Below are 27,841 nucleotides of genomic sequence, written 5' to 3' on the forward strand. Positions count from 1 at the left end.
ATGTACTTTGGGATGTTATGCCTCTGCAGGCATGTTCTGAGAAGCCGAGGACTGAAAAATCGACTTTCTAGTGTTTCTGGACTGCATTCTGTGAACGGGACAAACTCTGGCCAGCGGAGTCACAGGGAAAGAGACTTTTCCTCCCAACTTTCTCCAAGGAGTGGAACGCAATCTTCCATATCTCTCCGCTCCGGACACAATAGCAAGACATTTTATTCCACATTGTCCCAGAATTATGAACATGTATTCAGAGCGTCGGTGGAAGACCCCGAAAATGTTTGGGGGGAAGCAGCTAGGAAAATCACATGGTTTAAGCCATGGACCAAAACAATGGACAACTCCAACCCCCCCTTTACAAAATGGTAAGTTCTCAAAGCGCATGCTTCTCTATGCTTGTTACATATGTGTCATGTATTGTATACAGTTACACATTTTCATTTAGATACAATGTGGCAATATAGTTATTATTTTCAGGGAATATACTGTAACCAAAATATATGCTGACCTTTTGTAGCTTAAAGACTTTAGTGGTTTAGAGAATAAATGATTAGTAAATCGTATTTTTCTTGGTCTGTTTGAGCCCCTCAAGGAATAGAGTGATGCCCCCTTGGTATACACAGTAGAAACGGTTTATTAGTTGCTATGGTGATAAGACCACTTTTCAGACATTGCACCAGAATCAGTTAACTCCTAAAGGCCTAAACTATCTATTGTATGCATTGTTGATGTGGACCATTGGACTAGTACCTATACACAAAGCATACAATCATGTTGGCTATGAATCGTTAAATGACTTTATTTGTATAGTCCAAATCCAGCTCAAGAGGGAGCTTTTAGTAGAATTAGATAATTTAAACTCATTTATTTATCACTAGTGCTTTTTGTTTTGATAAGCATAATTGTTTTGGAGATATCTTTAAAAATCACTGAAGTTAAAAAAGTGGAGAAATAAGTTCACGGTAAGGAATATCCACACAGATCATGGGAACAGAAAGTAAAAACGGCTGCTCTAATAGTAGAGGGGGGGTTTCTAATAAAACATAAAATGCCTCTCGCTGTTTTAGCCTCTACCACCTCTGCTAGGAGGCTGTTCCATTTATCTACCACCCTATCGATAATGTAAAGCATCCTTACATTACATCTAAGCCTCTGACCCTCTAGTTTTAGATTGATCTCTTGTTTTAACATTTCTGCTCCTTTGAAATAAACTCCCTCCTGTACTTTAAATACATTTATCTTATGTTTAAATATTCCTCCTCTCACTCCTCCAAGATATTCATACTGAGATCTTGCCTGATAATGGTTTTATCCTGCAAAGCATTTACCATTTTAGTAGCCATTTTAGTAGCCATTCCAGAATGTCAATATATATTAGGAGATGGGGTCTCCAGAACTCTAATACACATTTCTTACATATTTAACATTTGAAGGCCAATACATTGATTTATTTAATAGATTGAACTGTAAAATTTACCATTTCTGAAATGTGACAAATCCTCTGTATCCAATACGTGGTAATCGGAGGGTTATTGCATAGGCATTTTATATGCATTATAGCTTATATAGCTATTATTTTTTAACAAGAATATACATTGGTAACTATATGAATTGCTGTATCTAGAACCACAGGATGCATGGTGTTTTTTTTATTGCTTATTCTCTACGACTGCTTGTTAGAGATCGTCTCATTACATGGAGGACATTTAAAATACAATCCCTTTTAGTTTGAGCAGAAAGTGCTGCTGAATTTTGGTGTATGGCGTGCCACTAAAAGCTCAATTTGCTCAGTTAAGTATTTCACAGGAAGGATATTGAGTGGTATGTGCCTGCCAAAGCACACAATGATCTCGCCTTGCAAATCCATACAATATATTGTTTTACAGCGTGTGCATAATAGTCCTGTTGTTCATGTAGTTACCCTTGTTCACCGTGGGTTTGCACTTGTTTTATATTTTTGTTTATGTCGGTTTTATAACACAATAAAATACTCTAGTAGTCAACTGTGGAGCCATTACAATAAGGCACAAATAAGTATATTGCAAAAGTGGAATACAACATGGTATTGGACACAGAAATCTAACACCTGTAAATGCCTTTATATACTCTGAGTAGAATATATGAATAATTTTAAAAAAGAGAATAAAAAAGACATGTCATGACGTTGGCCATTGTGGAATAATGACAGAAACGATGTGGAACTAGAACCAGAGGTCCCCCCACCCAGAGGTCAAAGGCCAAAGGAGTTCCCTGGTATTGGTATCTCCAGAGCCAGGGTTTGGTCTGCCAGTGATATATGTGAGGTCATATTACTCTTGGCCTTCTAGGCCTAAGCAGTGGTTAAAGGCTCTAGAACATGCTTTATAACATCTTCCATCATAATTCCATATTGTACCACCAGGAAGGGGACTGCACAGCTGCTAGACCTTTAGTGTCGCTGATTTGGCCACAGCTGTGATTGATTCAGTTTTCTTCTGGTTTTATTTTTTTTTCTTCTTCTAATTTGGTACTTTATTTTTCTTTTATACACTGTTATAAAAAAAAAAAAAAGACACAAAACATTCTTAAATATTGTCCTATCAAACACACAACAGATTCCATTGGAATTTCAACTCTTATAGTACCCCATTCAGTCCAAAACAAGACCTCCTGTGTTTTGTTTTTATAACCTGTAAACAAGAAAAAAAGGTGTAGGTAAAAGGATATTGTGGGTCTGAAACAGAATGCGTAGACCTTTAACTTAAATATTCTACAAAATATGTTGAATTGTGTCAGAGGTTCTGCTCTTTAGGAATGTGTAAAAAGGTCAAGTGAGTGTTTGATTTTATGCTTATCTTTCCCATTCTCTGTGATCTCCAACTCCAGATGGAGACCATGTTATGAGCAGTTAAACAGCATGCAGTTTCTAGCTGCCCTGTAAATTATTTGCCAGAGTCCTTGGCAGAACACACAAATACTTTTATTTTATGATATGTGTTCAATGTAAGATTTTATTTACTGAATAGAACCTAAGGTAAGGGGGCTGCTTGGTAAGGAAAACTAGAGCAACTTGACAACTTTTTACTCTGTGGCCAAACAGCAATACAATTCTGGACGTGAAATACTTTGCACCTCTACATAGGATGCACATTTACTTAAAATGTGATGTGATTCACATGTATGAAAAATGATTATTGATATCCATACATATCTAAGCTTTGGTCATTTCATTTAAAGGCGTTAAAAAGTCTGGATGACAAGATCCACCGGAGTTAAATTTGATTGAGTTAAATATATACATTCGTGTATATAAATTGCTAGCATATGCAGGGCCAGACTGGGAATGAAAGGCAGCCCTGGAAATGTTTGGACACCAGCCCCATATATTTGATTGTGTGGTCAAGCTTATGTGCCCACATGCCACATCAGGGGCATAACTAGAAACCACAGGGCCCCAGGGTAACCCAACTACACAAGCAACATGTCCCACAGTGCCCCCAAAGCAGCTTGTCTGTGCTATCTTTGTCCCTAAACAGCCTGCCTGTGCTACCAGCCTGCCTGTCACATTTCTGATCCCTAAACACTTATATATTCACTCACTCATTCATTCACCCGTTCAACCTCCTGCACCCCCTTACCTCACCTGCAGGTTTCTCTGGTCCAGGGAATGGCTGAGCGTTTCTAGGGCCGTGCTGATGTCTATATGGGCCCGCAGAAAAATGTCCTGCTTTTTCCTGAGTTTCCATGGTTGAGTAGCTGCATGCAAAGCTCATATCACAAAGTACTATGCCAAGCCTCGAATAGAGTGGTGTAAAGCACGCCGCCACTGGACTCTGGAGCAGTGGAAACCTATTATTTGGGGTGACCAATCACGCTTCTCTGGCAGTCTGATGGGCGAGTTTGGGTTTGGCCGATGCCAGAGAATATTACCTGCCTTACTGCATTATGCCAACTGTAAAGTTTGGTGGAGGATGGATAATGATATGGGGCTATAGTTCAGTGTTTGGGCCCCTTACTTCCAGTGAAGGGGAATCTTAATGTTTCAGCATATCAAGACATTTTGGTACAATGCTATGCTTCCATGTTTGTGGGACCATATTGCAGAAGGTCTTTTTTCATATTCCAGCATGTCTGTGCTTCAGTGCACAAAGTAAGGTCCATAACTACATAGTTGGATGTGTTTGGTGTGGAAGACAAAACACCTTTGGGATGAACTGGAATGGGGACTGCGAGCCAAGCCTTCTCGTCCAACATCAGTGTCTGAGCTCACAAATCCTCTACTAGATGAATTAGCAGAAATTCCCACAGAAACGCTCTGGAAAGCCTTCCTAGAAGAGTGGAAGCTGTTATAGCTGCAAAGGGGGATATTAATGTCTATATACTATATATTAAGAATGCGATGTTATAAAAGTCCCTGTTGGTGTGATGGTCAGGTTTCCCAATAATTTTGTCCATATAGTGTATATTGCTACAGGTCTCTTCTGCTTTCGTCATGGTGAATAAAGATGGTTTTCGTACATCCTCTGTTATGTATTTTAGAATGCAAATACAAGTTCCAGTAAAAATCATTTTAAGTCCTCTGTATATCAAAAAGACTCGCTTATAACAGTATCAAACATGTTTCTCCCTTAATGGGACACAATAGGCAAGAATGCTATATTAACCTGCTTATTCGCACTTTATTTGCAATTACTGGCTTATCCATGCATGGTTTTTGCCTATATCTGTGCTGATCATGAGTTCCCATAACAGTCTGGTCTGATAAAAGTAGTTTTTGTCTCTGCCTGCCACTTCAGCTAGTCTTATTATTCAAGATGTTTTATCTGTGTCCTGACCTTATACCTGTTTTGTTTTTTTTGTACTATCAGGGAGTTGAAATGATCAACTCTCCTAGAAGCTTCTGTTTTAGTGAATACACCCTAAAGAGTTAAAGTGGAACCATCAATTTACACAGATGAGTTCCCTGCATCAAGCTGGATTAACCTGGACATCTTTTTATGTGCTTTGAATATTAGGGAAAAGTCTGACTAGTGATAAGTGCAATCAGAATTCAGAGGGGATTAATCTGTAACATGAACAAGCGATTATGACTTGGAACATTTCTTTCATATAATCAAATCTGAAAGTAAGACAGTGAACATATTTTCTTGTTCATTATTCTGATTGATGTTTCTCTGCCACCTTTTAATTGGAGTCCTATTTATGTAGTAAAGTGACTCGACGGGGAATGAAGCCTCTTCCACAGTATTTATATTTGCCAAACCTTTCATCAGAAAGAGAAACTTTACATATACTTGAAAAAAGTTGACACTCAATGCTTTTATCTTTTGTGCGATGCTATTTCATGGGATGTTTAATCATAGGCACTGATGTTTCAAGAAAATCAATAGCATCTGCAACTTTTTAGCCGTGATATGGGGTTTCAGTAAGGCTAAGAACATATAGTGAAGGGCCACCTATTTTAACATTAAGTACAGTTTAAATTATTTTAAACCGTTTTTAAACAATTAGAAGTAGAGTTCTGCATTTTAACCAGCTGAAAACCCATTCCAATGTTATCTGACTTATCTGTGTAATCAGTATGACGTCTGTGTGTAATTGAGAAAATAATCTGTAGAAGTATGTACTGTTGTAGTATAGATTATTCACAAACTCAATAACCCCAGAGGAAACAAGGCAGAACATACTGTCGCTTTCCCATCCCATGCAATTTTTATTTTTTTGTAGAATTTTTTTAATTTTTTTTTTATTTATTTTAGTGAATAAACTCTTTATTTCTGTAGATATCACTTTACTATTTATTGTTGTTGTTAGAAAAGGCTAACTCACATTTGGTGTGTAGAGAAATGGAACATGGCCTTCTTGTGTAATACACACACACACACACGCAGTCTCTGTGGTGGGTTGCATATTACAAAGCTTTCATATTTAATGGCCAGACTTCCTATATATAGCAGTGTGTGTATATGTATGTGTGTTTTATTGTTATATATGCAATATACAGTATATAATGTGTGTGATATACAATGCAATTCAATTCACATAATTCTGTTTTTCATTATAAATGTCATTTTCTTAAAGGTTCGTTGGTGGAGAGCTCAACGTCTGTTATAATGCGCTTGATCGTCACATAGAGAATGGACGAGGAGATCAAGTTGCTGTTATTCATGACAGTCCTGTGACCGGTACCAAGCAGAGCATCACCTATAAAGAGATCTATGAGCAGGTATGTGTGCATTTTAGATATGAGATTGTAAACCTTCTAGCATGCAATGGAATAAAATTGCGGCAGCTCTGGTAAGGGAATTTTTCTTGATTACTCTTATTTATTTCTCCCAGACAAACCTTCAGCATAGTATAGCGGGATAGTGGGTTGAGGTGTAGCTATCCTTAAACATGTTTAGAAAAAACATCTTATTGATCCACATAAGTATTACAAAATAATTTTGATCTTATTAATAGCAGAATTCACATGCTTTGCACACTTTTATAAAGGAGAAACATTGTCATTTTCATTACACTCGTCTGTATTTTACCATATGGCTAATGCTTATCATTTAACATCGCTGTGCTCCCATAAACTCTTTAAGCTCCTATGTCATATACACGGTAACATATTACACAGTAACGTTATACATTGCAAAATAGAGCTAACCATTTACTAGCGTCATACAGTCTAGTCTGCATCTTTTCCCTTTAGCAATCCCTATTAGATGTATTTCTTATAGTGCAATGATGAGTCTACTTGATAATGAATCTGCTTCAGGGACCCTATTCTTGATATGTATATCTCTAATATCATTACCGTATATAGTTACCGCTTAAAAACTGTACTTGTCAATATGTTGGCATTTTACATGTTAATGAGCAGGGACTATACACAATTTTGTGGACTTAAGAAATCTAGGTTTAATAAAAGAAATGCAGTAAGATTTCTGGAACACACAATCTATCTTGAATAATGGGGCAAATACAGGACAGATGAAGGCACACAATATGATTAAAGGGAAAACATTTATTGTGTCAGACTGTCTTATACGTATCAGTGGTGGGTGCACTAGATGATGGTTTTGCAGGCAAATGCTTAATAAGGATATAACTTTCCTGATAACGTACTAGATTTCTAGTAAACCATCCTCAGACCTCAAACCAAAAGGTTACATTTCTCCAAACACATTAAAGCCGGTTTTGTTAGAATAATATTTAAGAATGTTAAAAAAAAATAAGGAAACCTTGATGCAATTTCTTTAGCTTTTTTTGCTCGTCGCTGTGGATATAAAAAATACAGATCGTCAAGTTTACCAAGCACAAATCTTCTCATTCCAATTATATTTTGTCCTTGAGCAAAACGGCAAAGACTGTTTTATTGGCTCAAAGCGTTAGATTTTTAAGAGGGTGACAGCCCGGCCAATGAATTGCTTATTAAACTATACCAAGAAAAGCTTGTTCAGACAATGTTTATTTATTCCTTACCCAGAAAACATTATAGTGGATGTAATAAATCTTGTGTTTTACAAAAGGCTTTTTCCATTTACATTATTTACATATTTTAAAAGGCAGGCAAATAATTTGTACACATATAATATAGCATTTCAATACAAGATTAATGTGAAAGGTCCGCCTTAGGCAGTCAATTTACACTGACTTTTTTTTTTTTCTTGTTTATTTTATGCATGCCGTATATGCATACAGTATACTTTGTGGTACCATGATGCCGGATTGTAAAATAGTCTAATAATCTGTTTTAGTCTAAGCGGATAGCATAGGAAGGGAATGTTTTCAAGCTTGCTGTCCTGTCCATTAAGGGCCAGGCTGTTATTCTGTTTGGAACTAAAAGAGCATCTGAGGCTTTTTTCTGTTTAAAGAGCTCAAAGACCTTCTTTGTAGCTAGCCCATATGTACTTAATAGGTCACTGCCTAGCTAGAACAACCGCCATAATACTTTCCCTGCTTTGCGTATCCTTCAGAGGCTGAGCAATGGGACATGACCTCCGCTAGCAATCCCCTTAAATACAGCACTGCATATCAAGTCTTCTACATAGGAAATACTATAAGCGCAACCAGTGTGTCTGCAGCATCTACTGAAGCAACAGATGAGACACAGCATCCCATATCATTACTCCTACATTATGAGTGGGAGTCTCGTAATATACATAACAGAAGGATGGAGATGCAAGAGGTTTTATATATTAACCAGTAGCCCCTCAATAGTGAAAATCAGCACATACAGTGTTAGGATGTCTTGTCACACTCCGTTTTAGGCTCGGTATATAGTGGAATTATTGTTATAGGTAGTATAGCCAACATCATAGTGACCGCAGTGGGGGAAATGAAAAACAAATGTTTTTATTCACATGTTCAGTAATACCCAATATTTTCATTCTGTTCTGACAGGTATCTCGGTTAGCCGGTGTTCTTACAAAACATGGTGTCAGAAAAGGGGACAGAGTTGTCATTTATATGCCAATGATACCACAGGCAATGTATACAATGTTGGCATGTGCGAGAATTGGAGCCGTGCATAGTCTCATTTTTGGGGGATTTGCACCCAAGGAGTTATCAGTACGCATTGATCATGCAAAGGTAAACACTTTAACTCATGTTTGTACATTAAGAATGTTTCCCTATGACTTTAAAATGTTTGACCTAAATATACACTTAAGAAATGAATCCCCAGTTTACCTTCCAAATTCCTATTCTATTGCATTAGCATCCTTAAACAGAGCACCACTTATAGAAACAACAATATACCTTGTTTCTTTCTTTATGTAAAAAAAATCTTTATTTTCTATGTATCATTTCTATAACATTATGTAAAAAGCACCTTATGTGTCTTATTGATAACACGTTCGATAAAATTTTTCCTTCAACCAATAGGACATATATTATATAGATTAACTGCATGTAAATATACTAAAATAATATAAATGTATTATTTATCTGAAGCCCAAGTTAATTGTAACCGCATCATTTGGAATTGAGCCTGGAAGAAGAGTGGAGTACATTCCCCTAGTAGAAAGAGCTCTGGAACTGGTGCATCACAAGCCAGAGAAAGTTCTCATTTATAGTCGGCCAAACATGGTAAGTTCTTGGCAGCCTCTATCTTCTCTTTTTCTGTAAAAATAAAACCTTGACATACCCTCCACTTTTTATGAATAGATAACTAGACGTTTGATGTTTCCATTCTGCTTTGCGGTGTATCGGTACATCCACTTCTCATTTTGAAACGAGAAGACCCAGAAAAGTCAGAATTCTTATTTTTAACACAATGAAGACATTGATCATACTTTTGTTAAAACTATTCGTTACTTGCTTTCTGTGTCTCGTGGTTGCTATTTTCAGATGACGTTTTGGAGAAGAAACCTTTGTAGTTTTTATGAAATAAGTGAAGTCTTGTAAGGCTCTAGATCTGTCTGTAATGTTCACAGAAGAAATTTAAAAGAGAAAGAGGTTCTGAAAGCTTCAAAAAAGGAGCACAGTTCTAATAAAGCAAAATGTAAAGGTGTAACAGATTAGTATAAGAAAAATTGACTTGCCATAATTTGACAGCAATGCTAATCCATGTTGTTTATATGGCTCATGGCAATTTGAGCAAAAGAGTCATTACTACCAGTGTCATAATAAATGGTCAGTCGGATAACATATTTGGAATATATGAATACTTTCCAACTGTTCTTCTTGTGTCAGTATGGTTATTTTGACATTTTTCTTTTATTATTGCTCCACTAATGTATGGATTTTCACCTTTCCTTCCATGTTGCTGTTTTTACCATACTGTCATCTCTAAACAAACTTTGTGGTGAGCAGCTCATTGAATGCCCCACATGCATTAATGGATTCCACAAGTCATCTTGTGGACACTGGTGTCCTGGTACAGACACTTTGCTTAGCCCGGATGTCATTGTTATCGTCATTGTTATCACTCTAACCTCCACATAGTCTACTTGGATCTAATGCAGTTACTTTAACTTAAGCAATATTTGTCTCTCTAACTAGGAACGGGCCCCTATAAAATGTGGACGTGATCTGGACTGGGATGAAGAGATTGCCAAAGCTCATCCTCATGACTGCGTTGCTGTCCCCTCTGGTCATCCACTGTATGTTCTGTATACCTCTGGCACTACTGGACAACCTAAGGTGCAGCTCTGAGATCTCAACATTTACTCGTTAAGGTCTAAAAATTCCATCATGATAACCTCTTTTAGTTCAACTTCTGAGAATGTTATCAAATTAATATTCTATTCTATACTAATCAGGTAAAGTAAATATACTTATATATGGGTGAAAGTATTCCATTGGAAAGGATATAAACGTTGTGAATGTTTCTGCTCCTGACAGAATCAGATAAGGGAGAGTTCAAACATACTTTTTTCTTTACATATAAATAAATCCCCCATTCTGCAGAATTTCATTTTATTGGGAATAACATATATAGATGTTATGTACAATTAAGTTTTATGTTATTTTTGTGTAAACATTATTTCTTTGGATATAGTAATCTCCCAGTAAAGTAAGTTTGATATTCTCACCTTTCTTACCGTTGTATTTAGTCACTCCCAGTCTCAGACACCAGTAAGTTCAATTTACAATTACTTAAAGAACACAACAACTTGACCGTGAATTGTGGTCTTGAGATGAAGCCTCATAGAAATGAAAATGTCGCCCATACCAAATTTTCTGAGCACTCCCAACTGAGCAGTTTTTGTATCTGCTCTTGAAGTTAGTGAATTCCCTTTTTTTTTCATGTGACAATTAAGTTGTCCAGCGAGTTAAAAGTTTTTATATTTAATAGTAGAAAATAGACATGTTCATGTTAGAAGCTCTATTTTATTCATAAGCAACATATAATGATCATTGATCAATGGATATCCTTTATAACAGGGGGTGGTAAGGTGTTCAGCTGGGTATGCTGTGATGCTAAACTGGACCATGTCTACGATATATGGACTGAAGCCTGGTGAGGTACGTTTGGATATCTTCCGGACTCACTGAGATGTCACTGATCACTGTGGTCTATATAAAGGTCACATGTATTTTTTGTTTCCGTAGGCTTGGTGGGCAGCATCTGACTTAGGATGGGTTGTTGGCCATTCTTATATTTGCTATGGGCCACTGGTGCATGGGAATTCTACAGTATTATATGAGGTAAGTTATATTAAATGTTGTATAAAAGTTAAGTTCGATAGGTTGGTGTGTAGTGGAAATGTAGGCACACTTCAAGAATATCTATAATATATAAGAAGTCTGTTTTGGGAAACATACAGAAGTATACGTGACATATATGTGGCAGAGGACTGTCCAGACAGATCTGCCCGTAACCCTCAAGTCTTTCAGGGTATGGGACTGGAAATTTGATGTCCTGGAGGTGGCTGCCAAGTGCCCCTTGCAAATTGGTTTATTCATTTAACCTTAATTAAGGTTAAGCACTGCTACCACTTAATAATAATAATAATAATAATAATAATAATAATAACTGGGCTATTACAAAACTCCTGCTGGTTATGTATGGGTTACTATGCACTGTATAATTACCATCATCTTAATGTTGCTGGTTACTCATACTTCTATATGTAACCTGTCGCTTAACTTTTCTTTTTTTATTTACCACTGGCTGAGGGATTCTAAAATATACCATACCTATTTCTAAACTAACGCTTTATTTCCATGTAGTTCTGCAGCTGGCTTCCTATTAATTCAAGGAGCATGCCTTCTATTTAATTGTGGTATTAAAAAATTGCAACTCTGTAAGTTATATTTCCTCATTGTACTTCAAAGGGTGGTTAAAATAGATCTCTAATTTGGCTTAATCACCTGCTGCCTTGAGAAGAGAATATGTTCTGTAGATGAAAGCGTAAGGTAAAACCCCTGCTGTTTCCATGGAAACTATTTTCGCCATTGGCTCTCATTTCTAAATGATTCCTAATATTAACAACATCTGCATGTATGTATAATTAATCTAAAAGGCAAAGCGGACTTGCAACTAACATTTGAATTTACCAAGGGACAAGATTGTGAGTATTTATAATTCATGCTTGTATACTGAGTAACATGGCTATTCAATGGATACACTGAAGAGTCAGGCAGGGGGTGGTATTTGTAATCTACCACATGTGAATATTTCTGTAATCTAGCCATTCCTCAAGGGCCACGAATGGGCTACTATATGGGCTACTTGACCAAATTCTGAGTGACAGTATAATGATGCTCTTTATGTGCATTATTAGTTGCATATAGTGTTTGGGGAAATATATATTGGGTTGTAGAGAGGGTGCGGTTGCATGTAGGATGCAAGCCCTGAGGAGCCTGCCGCCTCTGGAACTGCGTATCATTGTGGTCTTGTAAAGCAGCCAATAGTGGGCCCTGCACACTGGGTAGACCATGTAAGTGGCGTTTGAACAATTAAGTAATCGGAAACCAATCAGGAGAGATCTATGTGGTGTACTCCAAAACTAGCATCCCCTTTAGGGACATCTGTCGCTTTACCCAAATCTTACATTTTACAGGTCTATAAACAAAGTACAGTTAAGTAATGATCGTATATACAAATAAACAATACATACTCATTAAAAACCTACTGTTATATGCATGCATAGAGGCTTTTTGGGTTGTGACTCTACCAACCGGCCCTGTCTGACCCAACACAGAAAGGTTAAAAGAAAATATAAATAATAATAATAATAATAAATCCCTAATGCTGCAGGCTCTTGTTTGTATTGTTTTATGAGCATATTTTAATCCAGAAGATTTTTTTTTATCGATTGGTTTGGAATGTACTGTTGTAAAAATAGGTCAACACTAAATGATAAACATTTCAACATTTTCAAAACCTTGAAACTGGTCACACAAGCACAAATAAAAATATTGATTTTGATGCTAGTTAAAGGAACAGGTTCTACTGCATAGTTCTTGACATGAAATCAAGACATCCATGGAAAGTACTGTGATCTCTATTCTGATAAGAAAACCAAACAGATTCTTGAATGCTCTCCTTTTTGCTGTACAAGGAGACTTCATATATAACAGGGCTAGAAAAACAAGACAAAGACAAGACATTTTTTGGTTCAAAGCAAATGTTTCTTACAAAAAGGAGGTATTGCAAATTCTAACGCCGTAAAATTTAGCTCATGGAACTTGTACTTGTGTGTGTGTGTGTGTGTGTGTATATATGTGTGTGTGTGTGTGTGTATATGTATGTATATATATATACCGTATTGGCTCGGATATAGGCCGCCCCCATATATAGGCCGCCCCCGTATATAGGCCGCACCCTAAAAGTTTGGTGCTTTTTTAAAGAAAAAGTTTTTTTTTCTTTAAAAAAGCACCAAAAAAACATGTTTTATCTCCCCCCCCCGAGATATGCTGCCACTCTGCCCCCCCCCGACTTACCAGAGGAGACTCCCGGGTGTCTTGTGGGGCTGGCGGGGGACATCTACGCAATACGCGTACACAACTTCCGGTGCCGGCACTCAGCTGGTGTGCCGGCACCGGAAGTTGTGTACGCGTATTGCGTAGATGTCCCCCGCCGGCCCCGCAAGACACCCGGGAGTCTCCTCTGGTAAGTCTTGGGGGCAGAGGTAAAACGCATCGTGCGGACCATCCGCACGATGCGCTTAGACAACCTCCCGTGCCGGCACCCTCCCCCCGTGGAAAGTGCTGGCAGGGGAGGCTGTCTGAGCATATCAGGGAGTAGGATGCAGGTCCCCTGCACCGCTGCGGGGGATCTGTATCCTAACCCTGCCCAGCGCCCGGGACTGCATGTCCTGGGCGTCGGGCGCTAGACCCCGAATATAGGCCGCACCCCCACTTTAAGTGCGGCCTATATTCGAGCCAATACGGTATGTATATATATATATAATGAGGTCGTTTGCCATCATCTTAATCACCAGACGTGTAATTTAAACTACATGGAATGCGGATAATTAATGCAGTGTGAGTATATCGGAAGAGTATACAGAATGTAGACATAATTGCATTTTCAAGGGCAATTTCCACCTTTTTTATTACTGGTATCAGAATAAAAAAAAGTTTTCATAAATATTGTGTTTCTTTTTTAAAACCATCATGCAAGATGTGTTTAAAGGCAGAGGCATATTAGCCATGGATATGTGTTCTAGCTTTGTTACTTACCTCAGTCCATCCCAGCATATTTTTTTTAGATGTCTCCCACTCACTCAATAACTCAAATTCCGCCGTAATTCTGTATGAACAATGTCCCTTATCAAGTATTTTATTCCTCTCATTTAAAAAAAAAATGCAAATCAGTTTTGGGCAGCAATTCATAAGAAAGATGTCATTGAAAAGAGCCAAAAAAAGTAAAAGGGTTGAAATAGAATTTCAGTTGTAAAGAACGTTTGAATGAATTGAAATTATTTTCTCTAGAAAAGAGGAAACTTTCACAAAACGAAGCCCCATGGAAACCAAGGATGAAGAAGCCACTGGTTCCAGGCCCTGGGACTAGGCTTCAAATGTGAATCCTGTAGGGTTGTAAAAGACAAGAAGAGCCATCAGCCTTTGTGGGGCAGGACTACACGTAGAGCCACTTTTGGAAAGCCCTGAGATGCAGGGGAAAAAAACGCTTAGCTTATCAGTCCATGTTTGCACACAGAATATGTCGTCCAAAGTGTGCACAGTCTTTATTGGGGTTTTAAAAGCTAAAGGGTTAAGGTCTGGGCTCTGACTGGGCCACTCCAAAAGGCAAATGTTTTTCTTATTGAAACTATTCTGTAGTAGATTTTTTTTTATGTTTAGAGCCATTGTCCTGCTGCATTACACAGCTCCTGCTAAGCTTCAGCTGTTGGACAGCCACCCTGACATTATCCTGTATGATACCTTGTTGGTGATGCAGTGAAGCAGCTAAGCAGCACGTAATCATGATGCTCCATGCACCATACTTCACCATTGGGATGATGTTTTCATGCGAGTATGTGGTGTCCTTCTACACCAAATATAGTGCTGTGTCTTCTTCCTAAACAATTAAACCTTAGTTTCGTTATTCCACATTTCCCCAGTAGAGTTGTGGCGTGTCAAGATTTGAGAGCAGCGGCTCCCTGCATTGTGTCCTGCCATGGACTCTATGCCTGTTCAATGTTTTGCATATGGTAGACTCATGAAGAGAGATGTTAACCAGTTCATTCAAGCCATAAGCTGTTACTCTAGGATTCTTTTTTACAGCGTTGTGCCATTGTTTCCATTTATGAACAGTTTATATATATATATAATCTTTTTCTTTACTCATGCATTTACATTTGTGTCAAATATTGGGATGAAAGTTTAGATGAGTCATTGAATTGAGACCTAAGGAAATTGTTCCTTCAGTTTCCATTTTAAAAATATTAGTGGCAGGAAATATCAACCTTTTAATTATAAAGTGAAATTAATTTTATATTTGATTTATAATTTATCATGACATATATATCAGAATACTTTTTGTGTATAGAAAGTATTTTTCCCATACGGTTTTGTTTTATTTTTGGGTGGAGGGTATGAACAATGAGAATACAGTGATACAATAAGGTAATGGACGTCTTTTAATAATGTTGGCCTTCAAAAATCAATGTCATTGTTTCCTAAATAACTTAACTTGTTCGTTTGATTTGATTCCGTATGTTGCATCCAGCTAATGGCTCTTAGATGCTTAGTAAAAATGTTTTAAATGTTCCTTTTTTACGATTGTATAAATGTTTCATACAAATTGCAGACATGACAACAAAGCATACCTAGAACATCATGAACAGGTCTAATGGCTCTATTTATTAAACAATAAAGAATTAGCTGCTACACTACAGTGATAGATGTACAAAACATAACTTAACTACTTTGACTACTGTCATATGATACGGATATGATTAATAACAGGATTCACTTAATGAAATTCATAAAATAACTTCCCACAGGGAAAGCCGGTGGGAACACCAGATGCTTCTGCCTATTTCCGTGTGTTATCAGAACATGAAGTGGTGGCCATGTTTATTGCACCAACAGCCCTTAGGGCAATACGGCAGCAAGACCCTGAAGCAGACTTGGGAAAGAAATACGCTTTAAAAAAGTAAGTCATTTTAAAGAACGCAAATACATTTAATACAGATGCAGTATTGTGGAACAAAGTATATAAGTGGAAATATTGTTTGCAGTTCACTTGCTTTTAACTAAAAAGAGTGGGATAATGTAAAAGAGTGGGATAATAGGGGTTTAATGCAGTTTACCAAAGTAGCCAGAGTTAAATGTATACAGTCTCAAAACATGAAAATGTGTGTTAGATAAAATTTGTATAACTGCTATTCCTTCATAAAAGTGAGGGTGTCATGTGGATTTGTGTGTCTTTGTGTGTTGGCATCTGATGTTTCTGGTCTCCCTTTTTTAGGATGCATTTTAAAATTGTGTTCAGAACATAACAAGATCAGCCCATTTAAAACATAATATAAGGCCTGTATGTGCCATATTTATATTGTCATCATGGAACTTAGCATTTAGTGCAAAGTAGTTTGTTCTTCTTTAAACTAAGGATTGGTACAAGTCTGAGTTCACCCCAGACCACCGTATGTAAAGCAGATGTACAGTCCCGTGGAAAAGTATATGCGTACTTGCCACATTGTGTTTCAGATTATCCAATTAATTTTAATATAAGACAAAGACAACGTGAGTCAACACAAGACACTGGTTTTAAATGATTATTTAATTTATTGAAGGGTAAGATTTAATCAAAACCCATATCACCCAGGAGAAAAAGTAATTGCCCCCCCTAAACCTATTAACTGGCTGTGCCCACCTTGGCAGCAATAACTGGAATCAAATGTTTGCGGCAACTACCATAGAATCTTTTCTATCACTGTAAAGGAATTTTAGCCCACTCTTCTTGGCAGAAATGTTTTATTTCAGGCACATTGAAGGATTTTTGATCATTAACTGCCTTTTTGAGATCATGCCACAGTTTCTGCATTGAATTCAAGGACTTCGAGTAGGCCGCTCAAAAACGTTTGCTTCTTTTAAGCCATTCAGAGGTGGACTTGCTTGTGTGCTTTGGATCATTTTCTATTTTGAATTGTAAAGTTGACCAAACAGGAAAAAAAAACTCATTTAGCCCCTCCTCACCTGTTGTGTCTGTAAGTCAATTTGTTATGTTACATACTACTTGTTATTTCCTGCCTACCCATTGTACAGCACTACGGAATTTGATGGCACTATATAAAACAATAAATAATAATAATGTCCTCACTTCATTTCCAGTAAGCCTTTGGGTCAGTTTCATCCTTTTTACTGCCCACTGATTTCTTTCCAGGCATTTCTTTTAGGGGCTACCCCTAAGTGACTCCCCCCAGAAAACACAGCCCTCTGGATAGCCTACTGGAAAGGTTCCTCAGTAAGTTCCCATTTGCCCCTCATTATATTAATCATGCCCTTCTTTGTTTTTAGGTTTCGTAGTTTGTTCGTGGCTGGGGAACGCTGCGATGTGGAGACACTTGAGTGGTCTAAAAGAATTTTTAAGGTTCCAGTGCTGGATCACTGGTGGCAGACAGGTAAGGCTTCTCATATTTTTATGGGAGCATTTTGCATCTAATGACCACTTTATACGTTGTCTTGTGGGTCTGTATTGTCACTGTGAATATTAGAGATATAGCTCGTATTTTCTTTTTCTCTGGATCAAAATTCAATTTCCTTAATCTCCTGGCAAGTTTTTGCAAAGTAAAACCCAAGTGTCTCAGCATAAAAGCTTTAATTTGAGCAGTACTACGATGTAGAGGAGTTTGGTATTCAGCAGGAGAGAAATGAAATGTTGGAAATTGCTTCTGAGAACCTTACTTCAATACTGCACAAGAAAAGCTTCATTTAGAAGCATCACTAGAGACCTGCTACTTTTACAATTCAGACTATCAATTTAGACTTAAACCTGTGTAGTACATGCCAAAGACTGGGTACTGAAAATGGCACTTGGTATATACTTGCTGTGTTTGCTTATATTCCCTTTGATTTACAGTACTTCTTTTTAATGTCATTTTAGGAAATACTGTTTATTCTGTGGTGTTATTTACTAACCTGCCATTTAGGTAGAGCAAAAAAAAAAAAGAATAAAGGCATATTTTAAGTTACGATAGTTTTTTCCTACTAAGAGTAACTGAAGAAATGAATAATGTAGTTCGGTTTTTGTACACCGTTTTGTTGTTTTACAAACTGAATTGTAAATGGGTAACAGACCACAGCACTTGACACAGGGATGAACTGTCAAAACTTCTTGCAACTGACTTCTTAGTAGGCTCAACCTTGTGTGTCCCGCTAAAAATAAACATGGCAATTACTTGAAATCTGAACAGATACTAACCATCTGTTTTTGTGATTTAAATCTTCCTTTGCTCTACTACTTTTGTAATTCATGTACAGGCTTCCACTACTACCACATTGTATGAGCACAGGGAAACTATGCCTGTGAGTTGGTGGGCCCACGATAAATTGTGCCTTTTCAAATGTATATGAATTCAGTCTTCCATAAATGGCTTCTTTCACACCAAACATTTTATGGGCAGAAGTGCATTAAGGCTACAGTCCTGTTGAGCCAAGCATTGGCCTTAAGCACAGCTCATGCCCAGTCCAGCTCACCGGCACTGTTTAAACCCAGGCCTAGATTTTTTGTTTGTTTGTTTTTTTTTATATAATAAGTTTTTATTGGAGAGTTTTGATTAAAGATTTTTTTTGCATGTATATCAAACTCTGTTACAGAATAAAGAAATGTGTTGGTTAATGACAAAGATATTACAAGGTCAAGGGAACACCGAGATAATCCAAGGCCTAGGTTTTGAAAGAAAAAAATCTTTTTGAAGAATCAAGCATTTATTGTTAATATTTTGCTACTTTTTACAAAATTCTGCTGAACCTACTATTCTATGTTAGATGGTAAAAAAATAAGAGGGCAACACTTACTGAATGAGGACCATACCTGCAAAGCCTAATATTTCTAGGGTGTCTTTTTATTACCTGTATGTAAAAGTACCTTAGTGCATACAGATCTTTGACATCCTACTGTATGAAGCAGTCACCAGCTGAAAGATTATCTTTCCTGTGCCTAAATAATATAGACTAATGAGTGACAAATGTACAACCGGTAGGTTTGCTCCTTCCTTCACGTGAAGTCTCATCATTGTTGAGTACTCTACAAAAACGTCAGATGGCAATTTGTTGGCTTGCAAATGAACTGCTCTAAAAAAATCACCATGTCTCCTGTATATGTACAGAACTTACACAGCTGAGTAATTCTACTTTATTGGAGCTCTGGAAAATGTTACAAGTGAAGAACTGATTGAAGTGTATGAGAGCAGTAATAAAATTTGATTAGTGTAACCCCAGGTTCATGACATCTTACAGTTATAAACAACATTACTTGTCTGAGTAGGGACACTCCAGTTTTTAATAATTCTATAATGTCCCTATGTGCTTGCCCTCTTTCCGTGCCGGAATGAGCTGGTCCTTGGCTTGTAGGAGAGGCATTTGGCCACAGACCCTATACTGACCCCCATTCATCTCCAGCACTGGCTTTTGCAGGAATTCAAAGTGGGTCTGAAGCCTGACCCCCCCTTGGTTCTTATCACTATGATCATTTCCATTGATGTTTTCTTTGTTTTCTCGTCCATGTACCTATGTCATCCTGAACGAACTAGTTATAGCATTTACGGTCTAGTTGGGAAGTGAACGTTGATAAGCTATATGTAGGCTATGTTTGGTTTTCTAATACTTAATTTTTTTTTCTTTATCTTAGAAACTGGATCTCCAATTACTGCAACTTGTGTTGGCCTAGGAAATTCTTTAACCCCCCCTGCAGGCCAAACAGGCAGACCAGTTCCAGGTTATAATGGTAAGTACATTGTAGTTAGCGGCAACAAAGTAGTAGAAATAATTGGCAGCAAAAACTGTATAATCAGTTTAATGTACACATTCTAACTATGTAACCTATTACAGAAATACATAATATTAGCTAGTTGTATCTTAATTTTCTTGCAATTCCCAACCTGTAATTGTATTTTTTCTCATATAATTAAGTTCTCTCAATGTTGTCACCCATTTAGTATTTTACTGTCAGGTAACTAATAAATTAGTTGATGGACAATGATAACCTATGAAGGTCTAAATCCTAGTGGTGTCCAAATACAAAGAACATGAAAAGTAGTTTACAATGCTTTGTAATGTCTACATAGGAAACACAACAGCAGGCTATTTTACCAGCTCTTTTCATTCCCAACATATTCCATTGGCATTAAACGGTGGATTATAAATACAAATATTATTATAAGTATAATTTCCGTGATGTCAGCGGGAACAGCCACCGACGTCGGCAGTCCTGGCCGCATCCCGCAAGGGTAGGCTTCGGTAACCCGGAGCTCAGAAGTTCCCAAGTATGTTTATTGCTAGTATTACAATTTTTAAAATTAGTTTTAAAAAAGTGTTTCGCATAATATACAAATGACTAAAATAATATGCAGATGTCTAAAAACATTATGTTCTAGCTCTTATTTTAGCTCAATCTACTAAACAAGCACTCTGAATTATTATGATACTGCCTTGTGCTAAACAGAATGTCTCGGTCTTAATCTCTATGACTTATGAAAGCTTTTGAGAGAATATTCTTTATTAGCATTGCCATAAACAGCTCAGTGTGATGTTTGAGTTTAGCCTCCAGGTCTGCAGAAAAAGGAAGCTTATTGGAACAAAATCAAAAGAAACACGTTTCCACCAATGCTAGACTACATTACTCTATATTCTGTATACAGTACTGACTGTAATGCTCAAAGAAAAATACATGTTTTTCCATTGTACTTCCCCTCTTAGAAACAGTAGCCTGAAAAACAAGAACGTGAATAAAATAATGCCTATACCTTCTTTTATAGTCACTAGCGCCTGCTGAAAGATGGCAGGTATGGTGTCTTTCTGCCAGCTCAGAAAGCTTTACGGGAGTGTTAATGATTAACGGGAGGTGCTATTCACAGCTTTGAAGTCATTCCAATGAAGAAAGTCTATTATATGACCTAGATAATATCAAACCTGTGAATCAGTCCTGGCAAAAAAACCTGAAATGTAATGAATATGACTTCAGCACACAATAGAATGAAGTTAGTGTTAAATTCTCAGCGTAGGCAGGAAAGTCGGAACCGAGAAGGGTAGAAACGAGTCGTACTGGGAAAATGTAAATTCTTATTATACTTAAGCCAAATATACATAGACCATTCCAAAGCATAAGAGATGTTCCCTTCCCCCATCAGTGACATCAGAAAAATGTCTGAGCCCCCCTGCAAGACTTACTGTGGAAGGCCTCAATCTTCTCATTTACACACACACTGCTACATATACACAGTCCTATATTTATATACGCACATACTAACGCACATATGCACGGTAACATACTTACACCCATGTTAACATACTAAAATACTTACACAGACATAAACATAAACTAGTGTGCACCAACACCCTTGCTTAAACATACACACCCTGCCCTCCTACCTCTGTTATCCACTGGCCAGCAAGAGCTCTTCTGCTCCTTTGCTGTCCTCAAATGAGGGCTACGTCTCCGCGCAGGGAAATGACATCATATCCCGGTGTTGAGACTCGGCATGCTGCGAGACTGAGGGAGCATGGCTCTCCTCGGCCCAGCAATATGCATGGCTCAGATGGACTCTGCTAGCTTTGAGGGAGACCCAGTGGACAGAGCCATCACCACACACTTTTTATATGATATATTTGTCATTTTGATATAGAGCTATACAGACAATAGCAACTATAAAAGGAGATGAGGTGAGATTATTCCACCCCTAAGGCACAATTGACAATCTTCACCTGTGCAAAAAAGAATCAACCTTATAAATAAATTCCAGGGCTGCCCATTTTGCATTTTACTGCATGTGTATTGCGGGTCTTTTGTTTTGTGTCTAAATCCGACCCTGAAATTAAAAGCCATGTTTACCAAGCTGCATGACTGCTTTTATTACTTCATCTTTAAAGTACAAAAGGGCAGTTGCTGGTTTTGTTATGTCATATCATCTAATTCAGGCAGGCATGGTAAAAGGGAGACCCCTAGTGGTAAGAATGTCATGTTAGCTTTTACTTATTAAAATCATGTAAAAGATCATAGCAACTAAAATAAAAAAAATACACTTATTTGGACAAAGACACAAGAAGTGTCACTTTTTCATTCCTTACCCAGATTCCAAACCAGAAATGACATAAATGCACACGCCAGCAAGCTAAATATATGCATTTTTTGTCACGTATTTGGCTTACATCAGTTTCCCCCTCTCATTTTTAGGCTTTGGTAACTATCATTGTATTAATTTACTGTCTTTGCTGCATAGAGGGGTTTATCAGAATCCCCTAAGCTCCTTGCCTTGCAGGGGATGTTTTTCACAGATTGCATCTTCTTCTCTGTGGTGCACACAAGCAGGTACTCAACGCCAGCCAGCTCCGTGCAAGTTTTCCAGGGGTCAATCCCATTGTGCGTAGAAATTTAGTTATCATGTTAAGTCCAATGGAAGCACTTTTCCATACCTCTCAACATTTCAAAATGTGAAATAGGGATACTTTTTTTTTATAATTTTTTTTAAAAACACTCTCGCACAATTCACCAATACATACAATTGCACTTTACAATGTCACCCTTGCATCGCCACTTAAAGACGCTTCATTTTTTTCAGCACAGTAATGCATATTAAAAATAACCAACATATTGAGGCTCAGCCAGAAATACGTCTTCATGATGCTGGCTGAACATCATGGGAAGTGCAGTTAACAGTAGATGGTGGTGGGGTCACTTGGGCCAGTGAACTGTTCCTTTCAATCCCCTTAGATGTATTCCAACAAATGAGCAAGATAGCTTTTCTCATTTGTTGAGATGTGTACAATTGCAGTTCTACGTGTTATATAAATAAGATTAATATTTTTTTTGGGGGGTGGGTATATATTTGTATGACTTGTATAACATTATCCACATATTCTTTATTACAGTAAAAATACTGGACAACAATATGCAAGAATTGCCGCCGAACACCTTAGGAAACATTGTAGTAAAGTAAGTATAAAAATGTGGTTTTCATTTTGCTTTGCCCTTCCCTACAGTATTACATTGGTTTCTTGTTGCTTCTGGATAAAACATCAGTCTTCAGAACCAAAGTTGGGTTCATGGAATACTGGTAAGAAATACTGGTGCAAATTCTGTGCAAGATGAAATATTACTTTTTATGTATCTTAAATCTCTATTGTTGGAGTATTAGGTGAGGCATGATATTAGACTGACATTTTGCCAAGGTAACTGCACGTGATGTAGTGCTGTGTATATTACATGGATAAAACAATGAGGTTTTATATGATTTTATATTTATCTGTCTCTTTGAGTCTCTTGGGCAGGTACAACCAAGAAATCAGACAAAAGAGACAGTGTTTTCTGTTTCATAAACTCAATGTTCTAAAAATGAACTAGGATGGTTTTCTCAAGTTGAATAACTTTTCTGCTTTTTCGTCTTTTGTTTAGTGTTTCTTGAAACCAAAAAAATGCACTCCATGATATTTTTGTTTGTCTACCAGAAGATTTGGCTTATCCATTACGTCATTTCACTTCTCCCTCATTACAATCCAACAGACTTGCATAACCCTGCTGTCACGTTGTGCATTTTTAATACATCATATCACGACGTCCCCGGGTGTATTTCCACATGTCAGCAAGAATTCCACTCTAGTTTGGCTTATTCTTTAAAACTTGTCCAAAGCAATACAATATACAAGCTGATATATTGTCCCAGCGGCAGGTGTGTTGGCATTCATTAAAATCTAGTTGTAATATATCTGCCAGCAAACAATACTATAGCAAGCTGCATTGGAGAGCTTGCTGCGAGAAATCTTGCTGCATTCCCTGTATATACAGTGCAAGAAAAGGTAATTGAACCCTTTGGAATTACCACCATACCATGTATAAATTTGTCTTAAAATATGATATGATGACCAAACACAATCTACTTTAATGAATAACACACAAATTATGAATACATTTAAACATTCACAGTGTGGGCTGGAAAAACAAGTATGTGAACCTCTAGGCTGATCACATCAACAAAAGCTAATCGTTTGAGGTTATTTCTGCCAAAGGAGGTTCAATAATACAATCTAAGAGTTCACTTACTTTTTCCACTAGAACTGTGAATGTTTTTAATGGGTTATTAGCTTAGGCACATTGTGTTTGTCTATACATGTGACTTAGATGTAGATCAGATCACATTTTATGAACAATCAATGCAGAAAAGCAGGTAATTCCAATGGGTTTATTTACTTTTTCTTGTCATTGTATACAAGAAATATAGTACATAAGTTCTTATATGTAAAGGTTTATGTTAGTAGAGTTTGCCCTGGGCTTATATATAGTTGGGAATGTGTAACGTTTGCCAAATTGCATAGATTAATTTAGGGGTTTTGTTTTTTTGTTTTAAACTTTTAAAATAAAACATTTGTAACACAATCTCTTCAATTGTTGGTTGTATGTAGTTTATTTACAGATTGCCCTCTGTACAAATATTAGACGTGTAACTACATTTGGCTTCTGTCTTTTCATCTCCATCTCAGAGTTAAACAGTATTTAAATCTTAAGGTATGTCCTAGCTAGAATGTGGATGCCCCTAATTTTAACTACTCAGCAAGTTTCGGTCCGAAGAAAGATGGAGTCTTCACAGGTGACATCTTTTTTTTGGGCCTACGTAGAAAGGCCCAAAAATATATAGTCTTGCAAACTTTTGGAATGTCTTCCTGAGATGTAAATGCTATAAAGAGAGGGGTTGACATAAATAAATACAACATGAAGAACAAGAGACCGTGTTTGAGGGAATGATCACAAAGTAACAATCCATAATAATTGTGGACCCCTGAGACAGATGTGGACATGGTTAGTGGCTCATAGTTTAATATAAAACATTTAATGAATCCCTTCTAGAGTTGAAGATGTTCATATATTTCAATTCCCATGTTTTCGTGTCAAGTGAGGTATGAGGTTACCTTTTAATATTTACACAGTGAGTTCTGATATAAAAGGTTGGGCAACCAATGTTCTCATATTTCACAAAAGTATCTAAGTAGGAGTGAAGGGATGGGCTGTTGACATGGTTCACTTCCCTGGAACAGCTTGTTGTAAACTTGCCATTCTATTTAGAGTCCCTGACACAGAGGGGCCTGTTGGATTTCAGTTATTGGGTTGCATTAGGTTTATATCTGTAATTCGGGTATTTGAGGGGTAGAACTTTTATCTTCATGTTACCAACACATTTGGCCTGTACTCAAACTTTATAAGTTGGGGCACATCAATTTCTTAAATTTACTAAAAACAATTCAGACAAATTGTTTGGTTCGTTTTTGGCCTATTCGTTTTCAGGCAATGGATTTCGTTCACTGCCCATTTAGTTCGGCCGAAAATTTGAAGGCACAAATAACTCTTACACTTTTACTCACTCTCCCATACTTTCATCCTCGTTCACTCTCTAAATGTTTCCCTACCTTCTCTGGTGACCACGTCTACATCTTCTATCTTTTACTTTTTCCTTTCTCTTCTTTCTTCCCCTGCATTTTCGTGCACGTAATCCCTGATCCTCCAATTTGCAAGTCATATGAATCCGAAGTCTAAACATACTGTACAATGTACAAAGAGGAAATTTTCTTTTTTTTTTAAATCTGATTTTAATGCTTTTGTTTATGTTCAGATTACCTTTACCTCCTGGAGCATTCTCCAGCCTCTGGGAAAATGAAGAAACATTTAAAGAATTATATTTCAGAAAATTTCCTGTAAGTGTATTTCAAAGTGGTATGCTGTAGTAAAGCGTATTGATGGAATCCCTATTAAAATTATGATTTCTTAGGGATTCTATGATACCATGGACGCTGGCTACGTGGATGACAATGGATATATCTATGTCATGTCTCGAGTTGATGATGTAATCAATGTTGCGGGTCATAGACTATCAGCAGGAGCTATTGAGGAGGTAAACTTTTTTTGTGTGTAACATTTATTCTGTAATGTATTCAAAGTTACACAGATCAAAGATAGAAGCAATCAGAGCCTGTTCAGTTTAAAATAAAAGGCCAGCCTACGAGTAACATATGCAGGCTGGGTTCTATTCACAGACACCAATTATCTACTTTTGGCTTATTGAACATATTTGTTTTTACGGTTTGCCATGCTTTGCACTGTTTACTTGAGTTTACCTTTACAGTAATGTTTCCTAAAATGTATAATTTTGTTTAGTTTACTTTGGTTAGAAGTTTGGGGTTTTTTTTTTGTTTGATTTATGTCAAGGTCTGTAGGTTCATCATTCCAATGTCTAATGTTTATTTTCCCTCCCTTTTTTTAAAGTGAGGGACAACTATCTGTAATCATTTTTATTACCAGCCTTTCTGTCATGATCCATGGTTTTATAATTTTATTGTGTCATTATGGGAGAAGTAGGGTGACCACATGTCCAGGAGTGCCCGGGACAGTGCCGCAATGGGACTTTAATTCCCGGGTCCCAGGCAGCCTCAATCCGGGACAATACATTGGTATGGATTTACAAGTCTTTGTGAAGGAGGTCTCAGCGATTCAGGAGAGACTTCTCAACTCTTCTGTTTGCCTGAGAGTTCAGAAGCCTCTCTTCATAGGCTAAGTCCCTCCTTCGCACCAAGCTGCAGCCAGCACCAGGTATGTGTGTTTGTGACTGTGTTTGTCAGTGTGTGTAATATCTGGTAATAGAGGAGTTATTTCTCTGAATCTGCTCATGCTTGGTAATAGAGGGGTTAACACACTAAATGTACTTATGTCTGTAATGATTGTATGTTTATTATAAGTATATTATTAAATCTGAAATCAACATAGTTTCCAATGTATATATGAATCAGTGTGTGATATACATACATACATACATATATATATATATATATACACCTGTGTGTGTTTGTGTATAGTCTCATCCACTTCATAGTATGTCCCTGAATGGCAGAAACAAAATGTGGTCGCCCTAGGGAGAAGATGCTATTATTTTCTCACATGGTTTATGGTGTTTATTTGATCTGTACCTAACCTTATATCCTAGTTTGTTTTTTTTATCTTGTGTTTTGGTTTAATTTTTTCTTATCTTGTCCTTTTTATAACAGTCGGTAATGCTACACAGTGCAGTGGCAGACTGTGCTGTTGTTGGTTTAGAGGATCCATTAAAAGGACATGTTCCTCTTGCGTTGTGTGTTTTACAAAACGGTAAGGAAAATACTTTCTTTTTTTTTTTTGCATTCTTCAGAAATATCACAATAAACTAATTTTTCTTTACAATATTACAATTAGGTGTGGACAAAACCACAGAACAACTAGAAAGTGAAATAGTTGCATTGGTTAGAGAACAAATTGGGCCAGTTGCTGCTTTCAGAAACGTGGTCATCGTCAAACAGTTACCCAAGACGCGTTCTGGCAAGATACCTCGCTCTACACTGTCTTCTCTTGTGAATGGCAAACCCTACACGGTACCCTCAGCTAACCATTTCTTAGATCAGGTGGCTTGAAATTTAGACTTGCCTACACCTGGCCATTGGAAACAAACCTATGAGTAAATATTTACAAGCTTTTGGGAAACTACCAATCCCACTTAAAGGCTGCTAAAGCTTAAATGGATTTTAAACATTTCTTTCTGCAGAAGTTTGACTTGACTGCAAAATGTTTGATTAACCAATGGTGATTACATGAAAAATCTGCATAAAACTAGCAATTTGTATTGCACACTTTGTAACTGTATATTAAAAAGGCATATTTTTTGTCTTCTTACAGATTGGTTCTACCATTGAAGACCCTGATGTATTCAAAACCGTTGAAGGTGCTGTAAAGGCAAAGTTAAAATAA

General features: G+C 37.2%; 1 protein-coding gene across 1 annotated transcript; it reads left to right on the forward strand.

The window, feature by feature from the left end:
* On the forward strand, positions 1-27,841 carry LOC149299778 (acyl-CoA synthetase short-chain family member 3, mitochondrial-like). The gene is made up of 16 exons (XM_089486047.1): positions 1-362; positions 6,058-6,202; positions 8,371-8,559; positions 8,923-9,057; positions 9,973-10,113; positions 10,858-10,938; positions 11,026-11,121; positions 15,870-16,021; positions 17,386-17,489; positions 19,718-19,813; positions 22,954-23,017; positions 25,683-25,764; positions 25,839-25,961; positions 27,109-27,208; positions 27,293-27,468; positions 27,770-27,841. Exons 1-16 carry the CDS (start codon positions 1-3, stop codon positions 27,839-27,841), a joined length of 2,118 nt encoding a protein of 705 aa, XP_089342173.1.

Source organism: Sceloporus occidentalis, unplaced genomic scaffold, assembly GCF_023333645.1.
Source record: "Sceloporus occidentalis isolate IW3139 unplaced genomic scaffold, rSceOcc1.0.p SCAF_28, whole genome shotgun sequence".
Lineage (NCBI taxonomy): Eukaryota > Metazoa > Chordata > Lepidosauria > Squamata > Phrynosomatidae > Sceloporus > Sceloporus occidentalis.